Raw genomic sequence first — 19,135 nt, forward strand, 5'->3', positions numbered from 1 at the left:
TGGCACTGCTGAGGTGTTATTGGATGCCCAGGTTGCTTTGATGGCGGCCTTCAGCTCATCTGTATTGTTGGGTCTGGTGTCTCTCATTTTCCTCTTGACAATAATCCATTGATTCTCTATGGGGCTCAGTTCAGGCGAGTTGGCTGGCCAATCAAGCACACCAATACCATGGTCATAAGACCAGTTACTAGTAGTTTTGGCACTGTGGGCAGGTGCCAAGTCCTGTTGGAAAAGGAAATCAGCATCTCCATAAAGCATGAAGTGCTCTAAAATCTCAAGGTAAACGGCTGCATTGACTCTCGGCTTGTCTATATTATCATGTGCAGTCACTCCCAAGGTGAAGACACCGTGGAGACCACACCCTGCCCAGAGAGGGGTGGGGGTGATATTTTGAGTGGAAATATGTCACATGGTCTTGTCGAGCCTTGTCGGAAATATGTCACGTGGAGAAGTTACATGGTAGGTCCTACCCAATGGGGGAGGAGTTTCTACAAACATGGTGACTGGGACAGAGGGGCCTCTGCCCAAGGATGCTTACCAACAGGGAAACGATTTAGCAGATATACGTTGCATGGGTTCACCTACGGGGAACCAGCACATGCAGAGCACCTACCCCAGTACAGGGCTTAGTTAGCCTAGATAATCGAGTGACAGATAGGGAACCATGCTGTACATATAAAGAGCACATGCACAACACATGATCGTTTGATGCATATAAAGTCCAGATTCACTTCATGCTGCTTTAAAAATATAAAGGAAAAACAAATGGTGCACATGCTATCTACTGATATAATAGTTATTATAGAATTAACCACAGTCCTTTTAGATTGCATATTAGGTACATTGTAGGGAATATTAATCAAGCAAAAATACTGACAAAGAGAAAAACACTCACAGGGGCACCTCAACCCATGTGGGCAAAGGGGCAGTTGCTCGGGCCACTGTAGCCACCCCGTGTACATGCTTGGAAACAAGTATACAGAGACATTTCATGTCGAAGCGGGATTTAAGCAAAGTTTTTTTTTACCGGTGGACCACACACGCATGGAGCTTCGCTCACATACTCTTACATTAACACATCTGTGGGTCGTTTTGCTTCATTTTAATATAAATTGTGTTATATTTTATTTTGTTATCACTGTACAATACGGTTCTATTCATTAACATTAGTAAATGCATTCCTATATGTTTACTGGAGTGGTGGTGGCGTAGTGGACTAAAGCACATAACTGGTAATCAGAAGGTCACTGGTTTGATCCCCACAGCCACCACCATTGTGTCCTTGAGTAAGGCACTTAATCCAGGTTGCTCCGGGGGGATTGTCCCTGTAATAAGTGCACTGTAAGTCGCTTTGGATAAAAGCATCTGCCAAATGCATAAATGTACTGTGCATTTTCACACTGAGAATCAATGTTTTGATCCAAAAGATGAAAAATGTTGCTTTCAGAGGCTTTGTATGGAGTTAGGTGCATTTCTAACTGTTCTGAGACCAGTGCAGACAGACAGCACACTGGAGGTTAAGTCATTTACTAAATGGGGAGCGGGGGAGCATCCTATATCCTATCCTATAGCTCTCAATGCAGCTAAGTGCATTCACTCCTAAAATCAGACTAAAAGTTCAGTTTCAGTTCAGTTTTTATAATGCTAAATTGTATTTTTAACATGGCTGGCAGTGATTGGATGATGCTGGCCATAACTTTTAATCAGAATTATTTGGTCCGCTTCATAGAAAATCAGCTTTAATGTCTGTAACGTCTCAAAAACATGAATACCCAACACTCCAGGACACACAAACAATTTGATGAAAATAAATAAATCTGACTTTCTAAAGCTTGGTATTATTTAACATTTCTTAACTTAGTCCCGCTGTCCACATATGTGGACATAAACTTTTAGGAATTTGTTTTCCCCTTGTTTATTAGGTACTGCTAGTTACAAATCCAGAAGGAAAATGGAAAATGCACGCAGCAGTCACGCTCTGGTCTGAGGAGGTTAATTTGGTTGTGCTTTGCAAATTGTGTTGTGCACCCCAGGGCCACCGTACAAACCCATATATCCTGTTGTTTTTTCAGTAGAACACAAAAGTCGCATTTTTACACAGCTCTTTCCAAACAATGACCGTTCATAACAAGCACATTTCTCAAGCTCCAAAGAGGACAAAAGCATCACAAGGTTATCAGTATATAATAACTTAAATTCCGGTCGTTTTTGTAGCACAATGCTATCTTGTGTTTTCAGAAAAAATATAGCCATTGAAGCTCCTTTTTAAGTCTGACAGAAATGGTGACTGTGAACTGTCATTGTAAGGAAAGAGCTCCATAATGACTCTTTGAATATTCCTACTTTTGTGTTATATCCACACAATAAAACAAAATATCCACATAAAGATTTGGAACAAAATGAGATTGTAAATAATTACCACATTTTTGGGTGAACTGTCCCTTTAAAGCTGCAGTACGTGGTTTTCTAAAGAACTAGAGAATAAAAGGTTCTTTGTGGAACTTCAAAAGTCTCCCCTGATGACATCAGGCTGCAAACCCCCTTTCTACTCCTAATTGAGCAGGCAACAAGACACGCACGCTCTTCAATCACTTTCAGAATGTGGGATTTTGTTCGGAATTGTTAACGAAATGAGAGGTGGGGGAGTGGGAAAAAAAAACATTCTGGAAGGCAACGAGAGGTGAGGGTGAGGACACTTTCAGCATGCTGATGGATTTGGCTTCCAGCAGCCTTGATGGTCCAGCTCATGACAGACACTTTTCACGGTGTAAATTAACTTCTGTTATTCCAGTCCTTCCGTAACGGGGCTTGATTCCTAAAGAAAGTCCCTGGAATGATCCTCAGTCCTATTTCTTGCAATGATTGCTACAGAAAACCTACAAACAAATCTTTATATTGATTCAGCAATCATGTATCTTGCCCTCCCAAACTTCAAAACTGATGCATTTGTAACACCCCCCAGACCTGAAAAAAACCCGGCACTTTAAACTACAGTTGCATTTTGTTCTGGTAGGTTTTGAGAAAAAAGACAAACCGTTAGACATGCCACAAACTCAGGGATTTTCTATTCAAACCGAGACGTAAAAGTGAGAGGGATAGTTCAGATTCGGTCATCATTCACTCACCTTCGTGTCTTTCCATACCTGTATGATTTTCTTTCTTTATTGTAAGACAAAAATAAAAAAAAAGATATTATGATTAATGTCCAGGCTGCTCTTTTTCTAAGCTATCATTTGGCTTCAGAAGATTTGTAATATAGTGTGGAAGTGATTCCACACACCCGGCCCCTAATCAGGCTAATCAAGCCTCAGAGAGGGATAAAGGCTGACTAGAGACTGCAGTGAGAGTGAGTGGGTGAGTGAGTGGGTGAGTGGGTGAGTGAGAGTGGGTGAGTGAGAGTGGGTGAGTGAGAGTGGGTGAGTGAGAGTGAGTGAGTGTGAGAGTGGGTGAGTGAGTGAGTGAGAGTGGGTGAGTGGGTGGGTGAGTGAGTGAGTGAGTGAGAGGGTGGGTGGGTGAGTGAGAGTGGGTGAGTGAGTGAGTGAGTGGGTGTGAGAGTGAGTGAGTGAGTGAGAGGGTGGGTGAGTGAGTGAGTGAGTGAGTGAGTGAGTGAGAGGGTGGGTGGGTGAGTGAGTGAGTGAGTGAGAGTGGGTGAGTGAGTGTGATTGATTGATTGATTTACGGACAGCTGTCCGACAACTTTGTGTGTTTTGTTTCAGTATTGTATGAAACTATTATTTATATTATCAAGCCAGTTCTCGCCACCTCCTTTCCATTACATATAGCATTTAGCAGTCATATGGACCATTTAGCAGCACTTTTATGATGCTTTTTGTCCTTTTAGGAGCTTAACAGCCCTAGTCACCATCCAGTTTAGTTGTATTGAAAAGAGCTGCTTGGACATTCTGTGAAATATTGTTCACAAAACACGTGTTCCATGAAAGAAAGTTAAGCAGACAATTTGTTGAGTATTCCTTTAAATTTCCAAATATAAACATAACTTCATTAAGTCTTCATGAAACCGGTCTCTGTTTAAAAGAACACATTTTTGACCTTTGTTGGGCTTGATTTTCCTTGTCTGGATGCATGAAGGAAAATATTTTCTCTTGGAATACCATTTAGAACACATAATACACAGCTGAGATCACTTAAAGGGCCAGTTGACCAAAAATGTATTTTCTGTGATTGTTTACTCACACTCATGTAGCTCCAAACCCATTTGACTGAGGAGATGATAGGCAGAATGTTAACCTCAGTCACCATTCACTTATATTGCTTTTTTTCTCTCCATAGTGGAAGTGAATGGTGACTTACAGGAACAGTCCACCTAACATCTCCTTTTGTGTTCTACGGAAGAAAGGAATCAGGGTTTGGAACCAAATGAGGATGTCTAAATCATTTTTGGGTGACCTATCCCTTAGAAGCCCACTCTAAATTTAGTCTTGCTATAGTGATAACAGAATCAAGAAGTTAGAGGAGAGACAAAAAGAAAAGAAAAGCTTTACTCCAAAAAGCTCCACAGGAGCAAACTGTTGCAGAACATGAGTGAATTTCCATTGAAATCCTCTTAAGACGTCCAACAGAAGGATTCGTTCACATGTCAGGGCTCGATCTCCCTATGCTGCTGGATCACAGGGTCTGTTGACATCGGTGGGGTCAGTGAGGCCCCAGCTGCAGTGGGATCATATGCTGAACCCCCCTCATCATAACCCTTTCCTTTCCACACTGCCACTCTGCACGTAGTGGGAGAAGTGACGTTGCATTACCACTTTTTGGCCCTTGAGCTCAAAGTGTCCCGGGGCCTATTGGATAAACATTGCTTTCATACAAAGCGGGACATTGAAAGCCTTTTTCTATACGCACATTAGGCATTATATATGTATATATATACACATGCACATAAAATGCATATTAAATCATAAATAATACAATTATTATTAATTTATATAAAATATAATTGATTAATGAATGGAATTAATAGCAATTAATCACATGTATTTATTTATTTTAATTCGAAAGGCAGCCAAATTAAGGCAATATAGAAAAAAGAAAATATAATATAAAATGTTTAAATGTTGCAAATGCATGTTGGCATCAGAGTCCAGTGGCCCACTACAGATTTGATCAGTTCATTATTTCAAATTCAAGCAAAAAAAAAACCTCCTACAGAAAATAGTTTTCCCTAAAAATGTATGTCCACATATGTGGATAGCAGGACTAAGTTGTGAAATTTCAAGCTATAGAATGTTTTTTTTTTTTTTCATCAAATAGTTTATTATGTGTCCAGGAGTGTTAATTATTCATGTTTTTGGAACGTTACAGCTGATTTTTTATAAAGCTGAATAAATCATTCTGATTAAAATTAATGGCCAGCATCATTAAATCTCTGCCAACCATGTTTAAAATAAAATTCTGAATCTATGTACCGATTATCATCGTCCCATGTCTGCCAAACATGTTGAGTGGTACAAACATCATCTGCAGCCTCAAACTGAACTTTGACCGGATGTTAGAAGTGAATGCACTAGGCTGCAGAGAAAATCTATAGGATGCTCCCTTATTAGTGAATGACTGAACCTCCAGTATGCTGTCTGTCTGCACTGGTCTCAGAAATGCACCTTATTTTCATCCTAACTCCATTTACAGCCTCTGAAAGCAAAATTTTCCAGCTTTTGGATAATTTGGATAAATGGATTGATTCTTACTGTGATAACGCACAGTGAATGCAGGAAAGTGTTTTTATAGGAAGTTAGTCCTATTGTCTACGTACGAGGACATTGTGTTTAACAGCGTGCCGTTTCGTGATAAATCGATGCAGTTTTTTTTTTTTTAAATGGGATCTCGGATAAAACTAGAGACTACACTTTTGACTCAAACAGGTTTGAATGTGAATACATTTATGCATTTATGCATTTAGCAGACGCTTTTATCCAAAGCGACTTACAGTGCACTTATTACAGGGACAATCCCCCCGGAGTAACCTGGAGTTAAGTGCCTTGCTCAAGGACACAATGGTGGTGGCTGTGGGGATCGAACCAGCGACCTTCTGATTACCAGTTATGTGCTTTAGACCATTACACCACCACCACTCCATGTGAATACTTCATCTGGTTTCTTACCAGCTGTAGTTTTGTTGCAGTTTCTCCAATAGACAAACCCAACTGAGATTGATGCCATGTAGTTTTGTAACTCAGTGCGCTGAAAGTTTAACCCTTTAATAGCAAAGCCATGATGCACGTGGACGCGGGGTCTCACAAGGATAATTTGAGTAACAAATGTGCTTTTTGTTTCAGAGTTTTGTTTATAACAGAGACCAGTCGCACTGAAACTTGACAGACATTAAGGAACATTAAAGTATTATTTAAATGTCTTTCAAAGTTTTGCAATTAATTATCAGTGATCCGAAACAAAGTGGCATAAAAACGCAGAACCACCGAACTATTGGTATTGTCAGATGTAGTTCTAAATAACTGAATATCATACTAATAAATGTCATTTGTGTTCCGACATAATAGTCGTCGAACTTCCGACTCTATAAAATAATCGTATGGAGAACATGGCATACTGTATATATATGCTTTTATAACTGTACAGTATATCTTTTTGTCAGCATGCTAAATTGTAGCATGTAAGCAAGCAAAGATTCTTGCACTAGGATGCAATTCACTGCCATGGTATGAGTGGGAATATTTTGTCTTGAGGATGGATGGACGGACGGATGACAAGCACTCAGGCCACAAATAAGCCTATAGAATAGAAAAGGTTTGCTGCATGCTAGACCTTCAGAGTGTATTACTTCACTGAATCATTTATATAAATCCAATCATAAATTTGCCCCTGAAACTATTCTATCTGTAAAACATCATCACTGCATGTCCTTTCTTTAGTATCGCCTGTGAAAGCTGTCAAGTCTTGTCAGGTCACTACACTCACATGACTGCATCCTCAGCCAGAGTTCATTCATTCATAGGTTATGTGTGATTCACCATTCAGGACGATACACGCATATGTCAGTAACTGTAGCGAGAATAACTTCAAAATTTCCCATTAATTGTAGAAATAGAAATGTTTTGTGGCTTTTTCAGATTTGATTAATTTCCATGACGTTTTCAGGCCTGTGGAATTTAAGCTGGGTAAAAATATAGATTTGTCCAATTAATCGCAACCTTTATTCGACCGATCTCAATATCGATTCTTAAATCCCAAATCAACCTTTTTACTCTATGCGCAATCATCAACAATGCGAGTAAACCACTTGCATTATGCAACCAAATTTCACAAGTGATTAAAAATGTCTGTGATGACCTGCCACCAGAGGCACAAACCATATATGCAAGGTGTGCAATGCATAGGGGTGCCATGCAAAGGGGGGGCACCAGCCAGGGCTGGTAATCTGGCATACCGGCATTTTCCCGGTGGGCCGAAGCACTCTGGGGGCGATCAGGGTTGGACTGGCCATCGGGAGGACCGAGGGGTCAGAATGGGCCGCGATAAGCTAAAATGAGCCGCCTTGATATGTAGAACGGACCACAAAACGGTGCCGCGATATGCAGAAAAGGACAGCAACCCCACCCCTCCACCCCCCCTTTGGGCCAGTTGCTATGTAAAATCCCGGGCCGGTTTCTCTTCCCAGTCCAGCCCTGGCGCCAGCGGCTCACTATAGGTGGAGCACTCGGCCTCCGCAACCCCTCCAACATCACCCCTCCCCCCACTCAACACTTATAATGGATGACACCCCCCCACCCCCCCCCCCCTTGCTTGAAAGATACATGGGGTACAAAATTTAGTTTTGTATACTCACTCGGAAATGTGTAGTTGTGCCCCGGCTGCCACTATTCTTAAAGAGACAGTACCATTTTAGCACGCGCTCTACAAATCAATGTAAATACTTTTAAATAAAACGAATTATGCATGTAAAAAAACCACATTCATTTATGCATCTATAAATCTACTGTATATACAGTATATACACCATATAAAATATTTTTTACATTTTTTAAAAGCTAAAATGTGACCAAATTGTTGAAAAACGAATGATAAAATTTGTCAAATTAACATATTAATAATGTACCAAGTTAGAAGGCCCCCAGTATAATTAACAGCATTAGCATCAGCATTAGAAAATATTTCTTTCACATATTAAGCAAAATGGACATTATAACTGAAATATGCCCACATGAATCTGAATCTAAACCAAATCGAGAGCTAGTGAATCGGATTCAAATCAGGAAATCGGTAGCAATACCCAGCCCGAATTGTATAATTCAATTTCCAGGCTTTCCATAAACATTGGTACCCAGTACAAGAGAGCTTAACAATGAACTAAACGATCACTATAATCTTGAATGATGTTTTCAGAGATAATCAGATTGTATTGGTCAGTAGTTATTCAGCATGAAATCTAATTACAACTCATTTAATCATACACACTGTCAATATAACCCTCTATTATAGTTTCATAAATGATCAGATTATTGTTAACCAGTCCAAAACCTCAAATTACCACCAACTCAATCAAAATGAAAAGTGTGTGCGCTAGACGGGGAACACCCACACATGTTTAATCATACGCACACACACAAGCTTCCTGTATTTACATGATTTATTCCACATTGAGGAACGGCCCAGTGAGTGACCTTCAGATGGGAGAGGGCTCATTTATCTGGTTTGAACTCTGGAGTCACAAGCACCTCCCCAACATCCTGTAAGAAGAGTTTCCCTTCAACAATGCTGAGGACACGGGAAATATAGTTTGTGTTTACTTTCAGGCTCTCATCCAAAAGAGCAGAGAAGAGGCAATAACAAAATTGATAAACGCCATCCCTGGTAACAACGTCATTTAACAATTTCTCCAAGTTTATCAAGTTCAACAGTTGTTCTTCAATACGGACCGAAAACTATAAGCTTCTAAATAACAACCTATAGATTTATTTTACACAATTGTCAAAATAATATCTCAGTTGTATCTCCTATACAGCAATAAGCTTACCCGAAGAACAAAATGGAGACTTTTGCCAACGTCACCTGCTTTCATCGATTTTTCATCTGAGAAAAAAAGACCCAAGTAATCTTATACAGTATGTGTCTCCTCTAAAGTTACAGAAGAGACACAAAAACAGCCCTCATTAAGTCGCAAGTAACTGCAATGGAAGTGCCATGAATCCATTTGAGTTTTAAGTGTTTAGACGGCACCAGAATAATTAATTCCACAACAACAGTTATGCAAGACCTCTCTCAACATCCAAATGTGTGTCAGTGGCAATGGGACCTGTGATGAGCAGTATGCCTTGCCAAAAGCGGTTAGTATCTGAGGCATCCGAAAAAAAACAATCCTATTAATAGCCCTTGGGGATGCAGTGATTTACAAATGTTGTGGGGAGGTCCGCTCAGAGAGCGTACTTAATCACTAAAAACACAGTGATGCAAAACCTTCCCCTAGTAACACAAAGGCCATGAGGTCCTCCAACTGGCACCATGACAACTGGCTTCAACATCGCTAGCTTGAGCCAAAAGAGCCATGTTTTAGGCAGTTGGATAAGTAGCCTACAAACCAAAACAATATGCTACCAATTATGGAAATCCTCTTCTGAAGACTTTCCAAACAATGTCTTCTGTTGAAGTCAAGTACCCGAGTTTTCTGGTGGAGGATTACGGACATCTAGCCTAACTTGAAGTATCAACCAACCAAACCATTAAAGATGAAGTTTACTATTTTGTCATAAAAATACGTTTTTCTATCCAAGTTTTAAGTTCAGAGCCAACTATAACTAAGCAAATTAGGCTGTTGCTCTGTGGGTCTTCCAAAGCAGCACAAAGATTGGTTGAGTGGCCCGACATTATTATTACATTATATTACTCTTCTTATAAAATACTTAGCGACTAAGCAGTAAGAAAATGAGTGCAGACTATTTTAAAAATATAAGTAAGAATATGCTGTTCGTCTTGTGGATATCTAGTTTACAAACAAAACTCTGAATAGCCTTAAAAATGTGACATTTTTACTGGAAAACCAGACAAAATACTGAACACATATGCAATGCAATTTATAAGCATCTTGTGTATCTACCCAAAGAATTTTCAAACAATGAACAAAACCGGGAGCTCTCCTGCACAACACATGTTCTCTCATCTCTAACCAGCACACATTTGCAACACGAGGGGTGCCAGAAAGCAGGTGCCGCAAAACTCTGGTTCTTAAAAGGGTCACGCCCAAATTATGACCAGAGTTAAATTACATGAAATTTCTCCACTAGGCTACACATAAAATGTTATGTAGATAAGAGGTGATGTATGAGACAAAGAGCTGTAGTCAGTGCCAGAAGCAGCCCATCCAGAAAGTGTTTGCCCAAACTATATTAAAACGTGTGACAGAATTATTTAGGAGATTATGAGTGAGTCAGTGCACTCCACCTAATAATCAGGAAGTCTCCTTAAGTGGCCTGAAACGTGGATGTACTTCCTGGAATTGTTTTCAGCGGTGAGGAATTAAACACATGTGCCACCGAACCGTACATCACAAATCACATTTTGACTAGCACACGGAGCCAGAGCAATTTTCTCTGGATGAGCACATCACAGCTGGTGGTGCATTTAATAGTGCAGATGATGATAATTAAAGACTGTGAGACACATGTGCTTTATTACTTGAGGAAGAACGAAGTGACTGGTATTCTGTACAAAGACTTGAAGGTGTAAAAGCCATGGGATGGCAATTATTTTCTCACCAAAATATAAAAATCATCTTTTAATCCCTCTGATGTTGTTCCAAACCCGATTTTTTTCGTTCTTTTTTTTGTGGAACACAAAAGGAGATCTTATGGCACTTTTCCACTGCATGTTACGGTTCGACTCGCCTCAACTCTACTCGCTTTACTTCTCTGAGCTTGCATTTCCACTGCAGTTTAGTGCCCCTCAACGTGTGTGGGATTATAGGCTGATCGACATAGTTGCACCGCCTCTACTCCAGTGACATCATCTTAAATACGACACAAACTGACCAAAACAATAACTGTTAGCTACTAGCTCATTGTGCTGCATAAAGCAGTTGTTGCATGGTGATTTCACTCAAGTGTAACAGTTAAATTGGTCTGGTTGTTTTGGAAACAAGCTTCCAGTAGCTGGTCAACTAAATAAAGTGAAGCTTTCAAGCAGAGTATAGTGTTAACATAACAAAACGTACCATCCTCCATCGTGGATCCCAGACACACTCCCTCCCATTGGTTGCCGGTTTAGATAGCGTCCATTTGGTCGAACCACTTCCACTTTTCCTTGATGGTTCTGTAGTCACTTTTTTGTACTTTTCCCTAAACTGTTGGTAGGTCTGGTGGTAGCCGTGTGCGGCCAACAGCTGAGACACTTCCTGCGAGACTTTTTCGTTTCGCTAACGAGTAGACCGTATGCACCTCGTTTATTGACCACGGAGTGGTTTTACGCATAGCCATTTCTTTTTTCACAATTTGAAAATCTTTTGAACAAATTATACTGTTATTGCTGTTGCTAACTTTAAAACTAGCAAGTTGATGTCGGTAATCCAGTGAAGCTGCTAGTGACTATTCTCTCTGACCAATCAGTGATCTGAAGGGTTTTGACGTCACATTTAGTATCGGCCTGGCTCGCTTAGAACCTCGACCGAGGTGGTAATAAAAAATCAGATACCAGGTACTATCCACAGTGGAAAACCCCCCAAAAAAGCAAGAAGATTCGGGTTGAGTCGAGTTGTACCATGCAGTGAAAAAGTCCTCATTCTCTTACCCCGTCAATCTGTGATTTGATTTAGATTTAATTTGGAATTGGTAAAGAGTTCTGCAGGGCTCGACATTAACGCTTGTCTGGGATAAGTGGATTTTTGAAGGGCAAAGTAAATTTATATTTCACTAGCGATCTAGGAATAGCTGCATGCTTGGACTGGACAGGCGCCTGAACTGTCAAATGCATTTGAAAATTCCGCCAAAATGCCCGTCTTGGCGAGGCCGTGGTGGCTCAGTGTTTGAGGCTCTGGTTACTGACCAGAAGGTCAGGGTTCAAGCCCCAGCACTGCCAAGATGCCACTGTTGGGCCCTTGAGCAAGGCCCTTGACCCTATCTGCTCCAGGGGTGCCGTATTATGGCTGACCCTGCACTCTGACCCCAGCTTAGCTGGGATATGTGAATACAAAAATGTATGTATAATGTGTGACAAAAAAAATACAAAATAAAGGCTTCTAAAGAACCATAACAAGAAAATGAGAAAACCATTCACTGTTCTTGACTGGATAACTTTATAAGCTTTAAAAAGTATTAAAGGGAACCGTGGCAAAATCCACTTTTTCCATTATTTTTTACCTAATTATGTGTCACCAGTGTGTGTACACAACCACAACATATGGTAAAAGACAATCCCCTCGGTTCTTTACTTTCCCCATCAATAAAAACAGTGTCTCTGAACGAGCCGTTCAGCCCCTTATGATGTCAAAAAGGGAAAGGTACCGCCCACGGCTTGCGAAGATCCACCCGAGTAGCTTAGATCCACCCTCATTCAAACCTGAGCAAGCAGCACACAGTCCGCCATATTTATCTCCTCGCTAGAGCCGCTTGTGCTAACTCGGACTACTTCATCAACGATGGTCAACACAAGGCTGGATTTGCTTTAAATCTAAGGATCAAAGATGGATCAATACCAACTCTTCGTGACCCAACTGTGGCTCAGGTGGTAGAGCGGGTCGGCCACTAATTGCAGGGTTGGCGGTTCGATTCCCGGCCCACATGACTCCACATGTCCTTGGGCAAGAAACTGAACCCCAAGTTGCTCCCAATGGCAGGCTAGTGCCTTGCATGGCAGCTCTGCCGCCATTGGTGTATCAATCGAGTGGTGGTGGCGTAGTGGGTTAAGCACATAACTGATAATCAGAAGGTTGCTGGTTCGATCCCCACAGCAACCACCAGTGTGTCCTTGAGCAAGACACTTAACTCCAGGTTCCCTTGGGGGGATTGTCCCTGTAATAAGGATAAAAATAATTTGGATAAAAGCATTTGCCAAATGCATAAATGTAAATGGTGTGTGAATATGTGTGTGAACGGATGAATGAGTCACAGTGTAAAGCGCTTTGAATACCACTAAGGTTAAAAAGGCGCAATACCATTTACCATTTAACAGACCATTTACAGACCATTTACCATTTAGTTATTTTAAAGTGTGACCCATATTGGCTTTTTCTGGCAGGTCAAACCATCTTGTGTTATGCGGCACTGCAAACTACTGTCTATTTCGTCTGAGATTTCATATTGTCCATGTGAAAGTGCTGTGTTGTGTATCAGAATAATCACTGTCTAGTGTAAAGGACAGCATTACACACCGCTTTCTTCAATCCCCAGTGGCCTGTGACAAAAACAGCAGCGATGAAAGGGGATGCATGGGACAGTAAATGGAAGAGACATTCTGTCAAAGCTACCAGCAAATGGCAACATTCATGCCATCAAGTCTGAAGGTGCAGCATTATTTGCACCTTTCTATAGCCATTTCAGAGAAAAGTGGATTTTCTAATAGAGTTTTAAAGTTCACAAATGGCATGTCTAAAAATTCCAACATACCTCATTTCTTGGATAGCAAACACCATATTCACCAAAGCTCCCCACTATAGTTGCTCATGTCCAAATATTTTGTTCATGAAATCGAATGCATTAATGTTAACGAATAGAACCTTATTGTAAAGTGTTACCGAAATATGTTGTGGCTAGATCACTCACCAGAGGGGGCGCTGTCACACTCATGAATGTTACAATTGTGCATGCTCTTTGGCCGGGGTTCGTGGTCACAATCCGTATGCTCATTATCTTCCTCCAGCTCAGCCTTTGTGTTGACACATTTGACTAGCCGGTGCTGAACGCCACCCCCACAGGATACTGAGCACTGCCAACACACAACAGACAAACCTGTTAAAACACAAGACTGTTTCTACAAACCATCCATTATAGGCCAATGGTCCCGCAATAATATTCCATCAGATCGCTCAGATCAACAAATGTTTTTACAAGTCGGCATGAAATCAAAAGTGACCCTATTTATTTCCTTACTGCACTTTACAGGTCATTTTGTGAACTATTTAACCATGCATATATTTTTTTGTTGTTGTAAAAAAAACAATGAAAATGTTAATAATCATTAAATAAATGTAAATAATCAATCAAAATGTCATAACTTGGTCTTCCGCTGATATGACTGATTCTTCTCTGCTGACATATGTGAGACCGCTCAGCAGTTAGGCTAAAAGTTACAAGTTTTTGGTCCGTTTTAACCCAGTCCCTTAAACCTGCCATGACAAACCTGGCGTCAAAGCAAACGCAGACTTGGTTTCCGACTGTCTCCCTCCCAAAACCCTGTTCCCAACAACAAACTACTTTGGTTACGGGGCCAGCTGGCATGAAAAGAAAACTCACCCTATCTATTTTCAAAATGCATGTTATTGCATTTTGTTACGTGAACGATTCATCTATGCATGTTTTTTTTGTTGTTGTTTTTTACCTCGTAATCTTTAATCAAAATATCATAACTTGATCTTCCGGTGAAACGACAGACTCTCTGGTGATGTATGCAGGACTTCTCCAAACATTTAGTTCGCATGAACATCGCCCCTTTCTTATAAATACCACAACCTTGTGTAGAGTTAAACGAAGTGTCAATCGCATGTTGGTGAAGATGGCAAGGTGTATTTCCGACTGTTTCCCTCCCAAAACTCCGTTCCCTACCCCAAACTACCTTGGTTACGGGGCCCGCTGGCATGACAAGAAAACTCACCCTATCTATTTTCAAAATGCATGTTATTGATCTTATTGTGTGAACGATTCATCTATGCATGTGTTTTTTTGTTTGTTTGTTTTTGACGATGGCAAGATGTATTTTCATCTGTTTTCCTTCAAAACAATTATTCCTTAACCCAAGTTTCCTTGGTTACGGGTCAGCTGGCTTGAATTTACATTTCGAATGAGGAGGAATAACGGCGAATTTGCGGTAGTGTTCGAGACATTTCACTGTTACTGACCAGAAGGTCAGGGGTTCAAGCCCCAACACCACCAAGACACCACTGTTGGGCCCTTGAGCAAGGCCCTTGAACCTATCTGCTCCAGGGATGCCGTATCATGGCTGACCCTGCACTCTGAGCCCAGCTTAGCTGGGATATGTGAAAAATAAATAATTTCACCATGTATATGCAGAAATGTATGTATAATGTGTGACAATTGATCAATTAAAATAAAAAATAAAAAACAGATAGACCCGCCCCAAATGCACCCCATTGGTCGAGGCAGTGATGCTGTGTCGGGCTGGACCAGCTGCTCAATTATTATACTGAAATATTTTCCAGGACAAATAAAAATTTTCCATTTAGGTATTTTTCAAATTTTCCATTACTTTTCCATGACTGGAAAACTGCATTGCAAAATTCCAGGTTTGCCAGGACACGTGGGAACCCCGCACATGTAATCGGATCACCAAAAACACTTAATACCAGGTGTAAACGGGGTTTGCTGAATCTGTGTCTATTTGTATGTCTCGTTTAAAATTTGTGAAGCACTTTTTGCTAAATCGTTAAAAGGTGCTATAAAAATAAAGCTATTATTATTATAATTATTAATGTAAGTTAAAGAGATGTATTTGCATTTGGTGCACAATCACACAGTTAAATCATCTGACTTGTTGAAATAAAAAGTTTTCATTATCCTCTAAAATGAATGCAAACCCCTCTTAAATGGAATATAGGAACACTTCTTGAAGAGATTGTTGCTCACCTGACCCCAGGCTCCAGTCACCCACTGGCTGCAAGGATTGATGTTACAAGTCTGAATGTAGCTGGGCTGCAGTTCCTCGTCACATTTCCCAGTTTCAGGGCAGGTGACCAGCCTCTGCTGCTCCCCACCTCCACACCGCTCCGAACACTGCGGGCATTTCAAGGTGTTTCTTCAACTTCGGCAATTTCATGTCCCAGAGGTTGAATTTGATTAAAATTTCAAAATGTTTCTTTTTGTAATATGGAGGTCACACAGACTTGGACACTTTTTACCATGGCTTCGTCATCTATTTTTCAAATGTCTTTTATGTACAGGTGCCATTTTCACCACACCAAACCATTTTGGCCCTTACAGCCTTTTTCAAGTTTCAAGTGTATTTGTTTAAGGTACACTCGGTAACTTTTGTCTTTGTGTCATCTTGGACTTAAACTGACCCCTAGCGGCTTGGATGCAGTATCATTTAAAATCAATAGTTTCCAGATGCTATTGTAGAAGTTTATTATTCATAGTTAGCCATGATTACTTTAATCAATGAGTGAAAGTGTCCAATAACAGGACAGTTACTGAGATTAAGCAAGCAGTATTTGGCTGATCAGTATGGCAGCCCCCATGTGCGGACCCTCTCCATGTAGAATAAAACAGCATTTATAATGTTACTGATACAGCTGGAGTCTTCATTTTAATGTGAGTGCTCATGATTTCCTACATATATTGCACAATTATAATTGATGTCTTAGGAGTTTTTTTAAAGAGGAAAAAATGACTCATTGCTTGAGATGAAATATGAGACAAGTGCAGTTTAAAGGGATAGTTCACCCAAAAATGAAAATGCTCTCATCAATTGCTCACCTTCATGCCATCCCAGATGTGTATGACTTCCTTTCTTCAGCAGAACACATTTAAAGAAGAATAGAAAAATATCTCGGCTCTGTAGGTCCTTAAAATGTAAGCGGATGGTGATTAAACTTTTGAAGCTCCAAAAAGAACAGAAGGTCAGCATAAATGTCATCCGTACGACTCCAGCTGTTAAATTACAGCGTTAACGTCATGTGCGACACACCCTATAGAGCAGGGGTATAGTACCCCTGTAGAGCGTTTGTGTGCTTATCCTGAATGTGCTTATCCAACCTAAAGAAGAATGTGAGATTGTGTCCGTAACATGTTAACGCAAATTCGTCAAACGAGACCACGTATACTGTTGCTGACCGGAAGCGATGCTTTATAGCTAAAAATTACATTAATGTTGATCTTTTTCACAGCAAAAGCAATCATGTTGCTTTAGAAGACATTCATTTAACCGCTGGAGTCATATGGATGACGTCTATACTCTGTCTGCTCTTTCTGGAGCTTCAAAATACGGATCACCATCCACTTGCATTTTAAGGACCTACTGAGCTGAGATATTTGTCTATTTTTCCTTTTAATGTGTTCTGCAGAAGAAAGAAAGTCACCCTCCTGTGAGAGTAAAAGATGAGAGAACTTTCATTTTTGGGTGAACTATCCCTTTAAAGAAAACAAAGAAAAATCAAGGTAAATATCACTTGAGGGCAGAATATTTTTATTGGGCATCATTTCCTATTCAGCAGTAATTCTTCTAAATTGCACAAAAAGTGAAAGAATTATTTGAGTGTATTTTGGATACATAAAATGTTAGCAACAAAATTAGCCATAGCAAGACAAAGAAGTTGGCCATTTTATCTCAAAAATGTCAAAAAAAAAAGCATAATTTGCACCACAGAATTATATTTAAAACAATACTGAATTTGAGATGTGCTGGAAATTAAACTATAGAGAGAATTTGGCGTGAAAAAAGACTTTTTGACTGTTTGACATTGTTAGCACACACACACACATTACTGTAAATAAACTAGTGAGTGTGAAATTTTTTTTAATGAGACTTCACTTTCGAGAAGTCCACAATGCTTAAAGTGACCGAAGTTGAAGAAACACAATTAAATGTAGTAAGATAGGCTAACACACTGAGCTGAAAATGGGAGTGGGAAACCGAAGACTTTACCTGTCCCCAGGAGGAGGTGTACCAGTCCAGACAGCTGTGGATGTTACAGGGCATTCCGGCAGGGGGTCTCAGAGAAGTGGCCTGGCAGTGGAATGGCCGCAGTAACCTCTGATCTCTTGTGTCATAGCAATGAATCTCACGCAATTTAACACCACCACCACAGTTGCTCGAGCACTGCCAAACAAGATAGCGTGCTCATCCAGTGAATAAAAATCATTCTGTTTATTAATGAAATTCATTGTTTTGGTTAAGTGCAGTCAGACATACTTTACTCCACTCTCCAATTTTCCAAACGGAGCAGGGTCGTAGGTAGCAGCGGCGCGCTGGCACTGGTCTGGTAGCTAAATCACAGTCTGATTCATTGCCAGTGCTGCAGGACACTGACCTCCAGATGGCACCAAGCCCACAACTTGTGGAGCACTACAATACAAAGCGCGTTATACTACGGTTAAAAACTAAACAATACAAAAAACAACTGGTCATTTTGCAACAGGTCACAAAAACACACAAGAATCCATTAAGGTGCACGATATCTTCTTCTCTACTGCCTTCTTCTCAAGGGTGCGTCTGCTGGTTGTGCTTTGTAAACAAAGATGCTGCTGTATGCACACCAGATTTGAATGTTTAAAGGGAAAGATTTTCAGTGAATTAAAGGAACTGATCACCCAAAATGAAAGTTCTCTATCCCACCATCATGCAATCCCAGATGTGTATGATTTTCTTTCTTCAGCAGAAAACAAAATGAGATTTTTGGAAGAATATTTCAGCTCTGTAGGTCCATAATACATGAGAGAATGGGTGCCACATTTTTAGTAAGAAAAGTTTTTAATAGTGATATATTTTTGACACACACCCAGTGTTTTGCTTCAGAAGACATTCATTAATCCACTGGAGTCGTATGGATTACTTTTATGATGGCTATATTTGCTTTTTGGACCTTCATAAATTTGGTACCCATTCACTTGCATTTTATGGACCTACAGAGATGAAATTGTCTTCCAAAATCTTTGTTTGTGTTCTGAAGAATAAAGAGAGTCACACACATCTGGGATGGCATGATGGAGAGTAAATGATTAGAATTAAACTATCCCTTTAACATTTACATTTCAGAAGACCTGAACTACAGCGACAACTATTATAGTGCTTTTCTCAGACTTGAGACTTTTGTTTGTTTTTATCGTTTTTTTGGTGAGCTATTCTTTCAGATTTGCTTCTGTAAAGCAGTAACATTTATATTTATTACATTTTTGGATAGTTTAAAAAAATGTTTAGTTAAATGCTTAATTTAATATACTATTTCGCTAAGTTCATTGAGATCATTTTTTTTACAATGAGAGTTTCATTTTCATTATTTCATTCTTTT

At 40.1% G+C, this 19,135-nt stretch overlaps 1 protein-coding gene across 1 annotated transcript in view; it reads right to left on the bottom strand.

Annotated features, from left to right (window-relative positions):
- The window catches only part of LOC127645622 (A disintegrin and metalloproteinase with thrombospondin motifs 7-like), a gene marked incomplete at its 5' end in the record, with an annotated part of 80,250 nt that overhangs the window by 5,204 nt on the left and 55,911 nt on the right, over nucleotides 1-19,135 (bottom strand). The window contains 4 exons of the mRNA XM_052129293.1: nucleotides 13,719-13,881; nucleotides 15,756-15,902; nucleotides 17,773-17,946; nucleotides 18,040-18,192. Coding sequence (XP_051985253.1) covers nucleotides 13,719-13,881; nucleotides 15,756-15,902; nucleotides 17,773-17,946; nucleotides 18,040-18,192 — 637 coding nt within the window. The remainder of the gene's footprint in view (nucleotides 1-13,718; nucleotides 13,882-15,755; nucleotides 15,903-17,772; nucleotides 17,947-18,039; nucleotides 18,193-19,135) is intronic.

The sequence above is a fragment of the Xyrauchen texanus genome, chromosome 1 (assembly GCF_025860055.1).
Source record: "Xyrauchen texanus isolate HMW12.3.18 chromosome 1, RBS_HiC_50CHRs, whole genome shotgun sequence".
In the NCBI taxonomy this organism is placed as follows: domain Eukaryota; kingdom Metazoa; phylum Chordata; class Actinopteri; order Cypriniformes; family Catostomidae; genus Xyrauchen; species Xyrauchen texanus.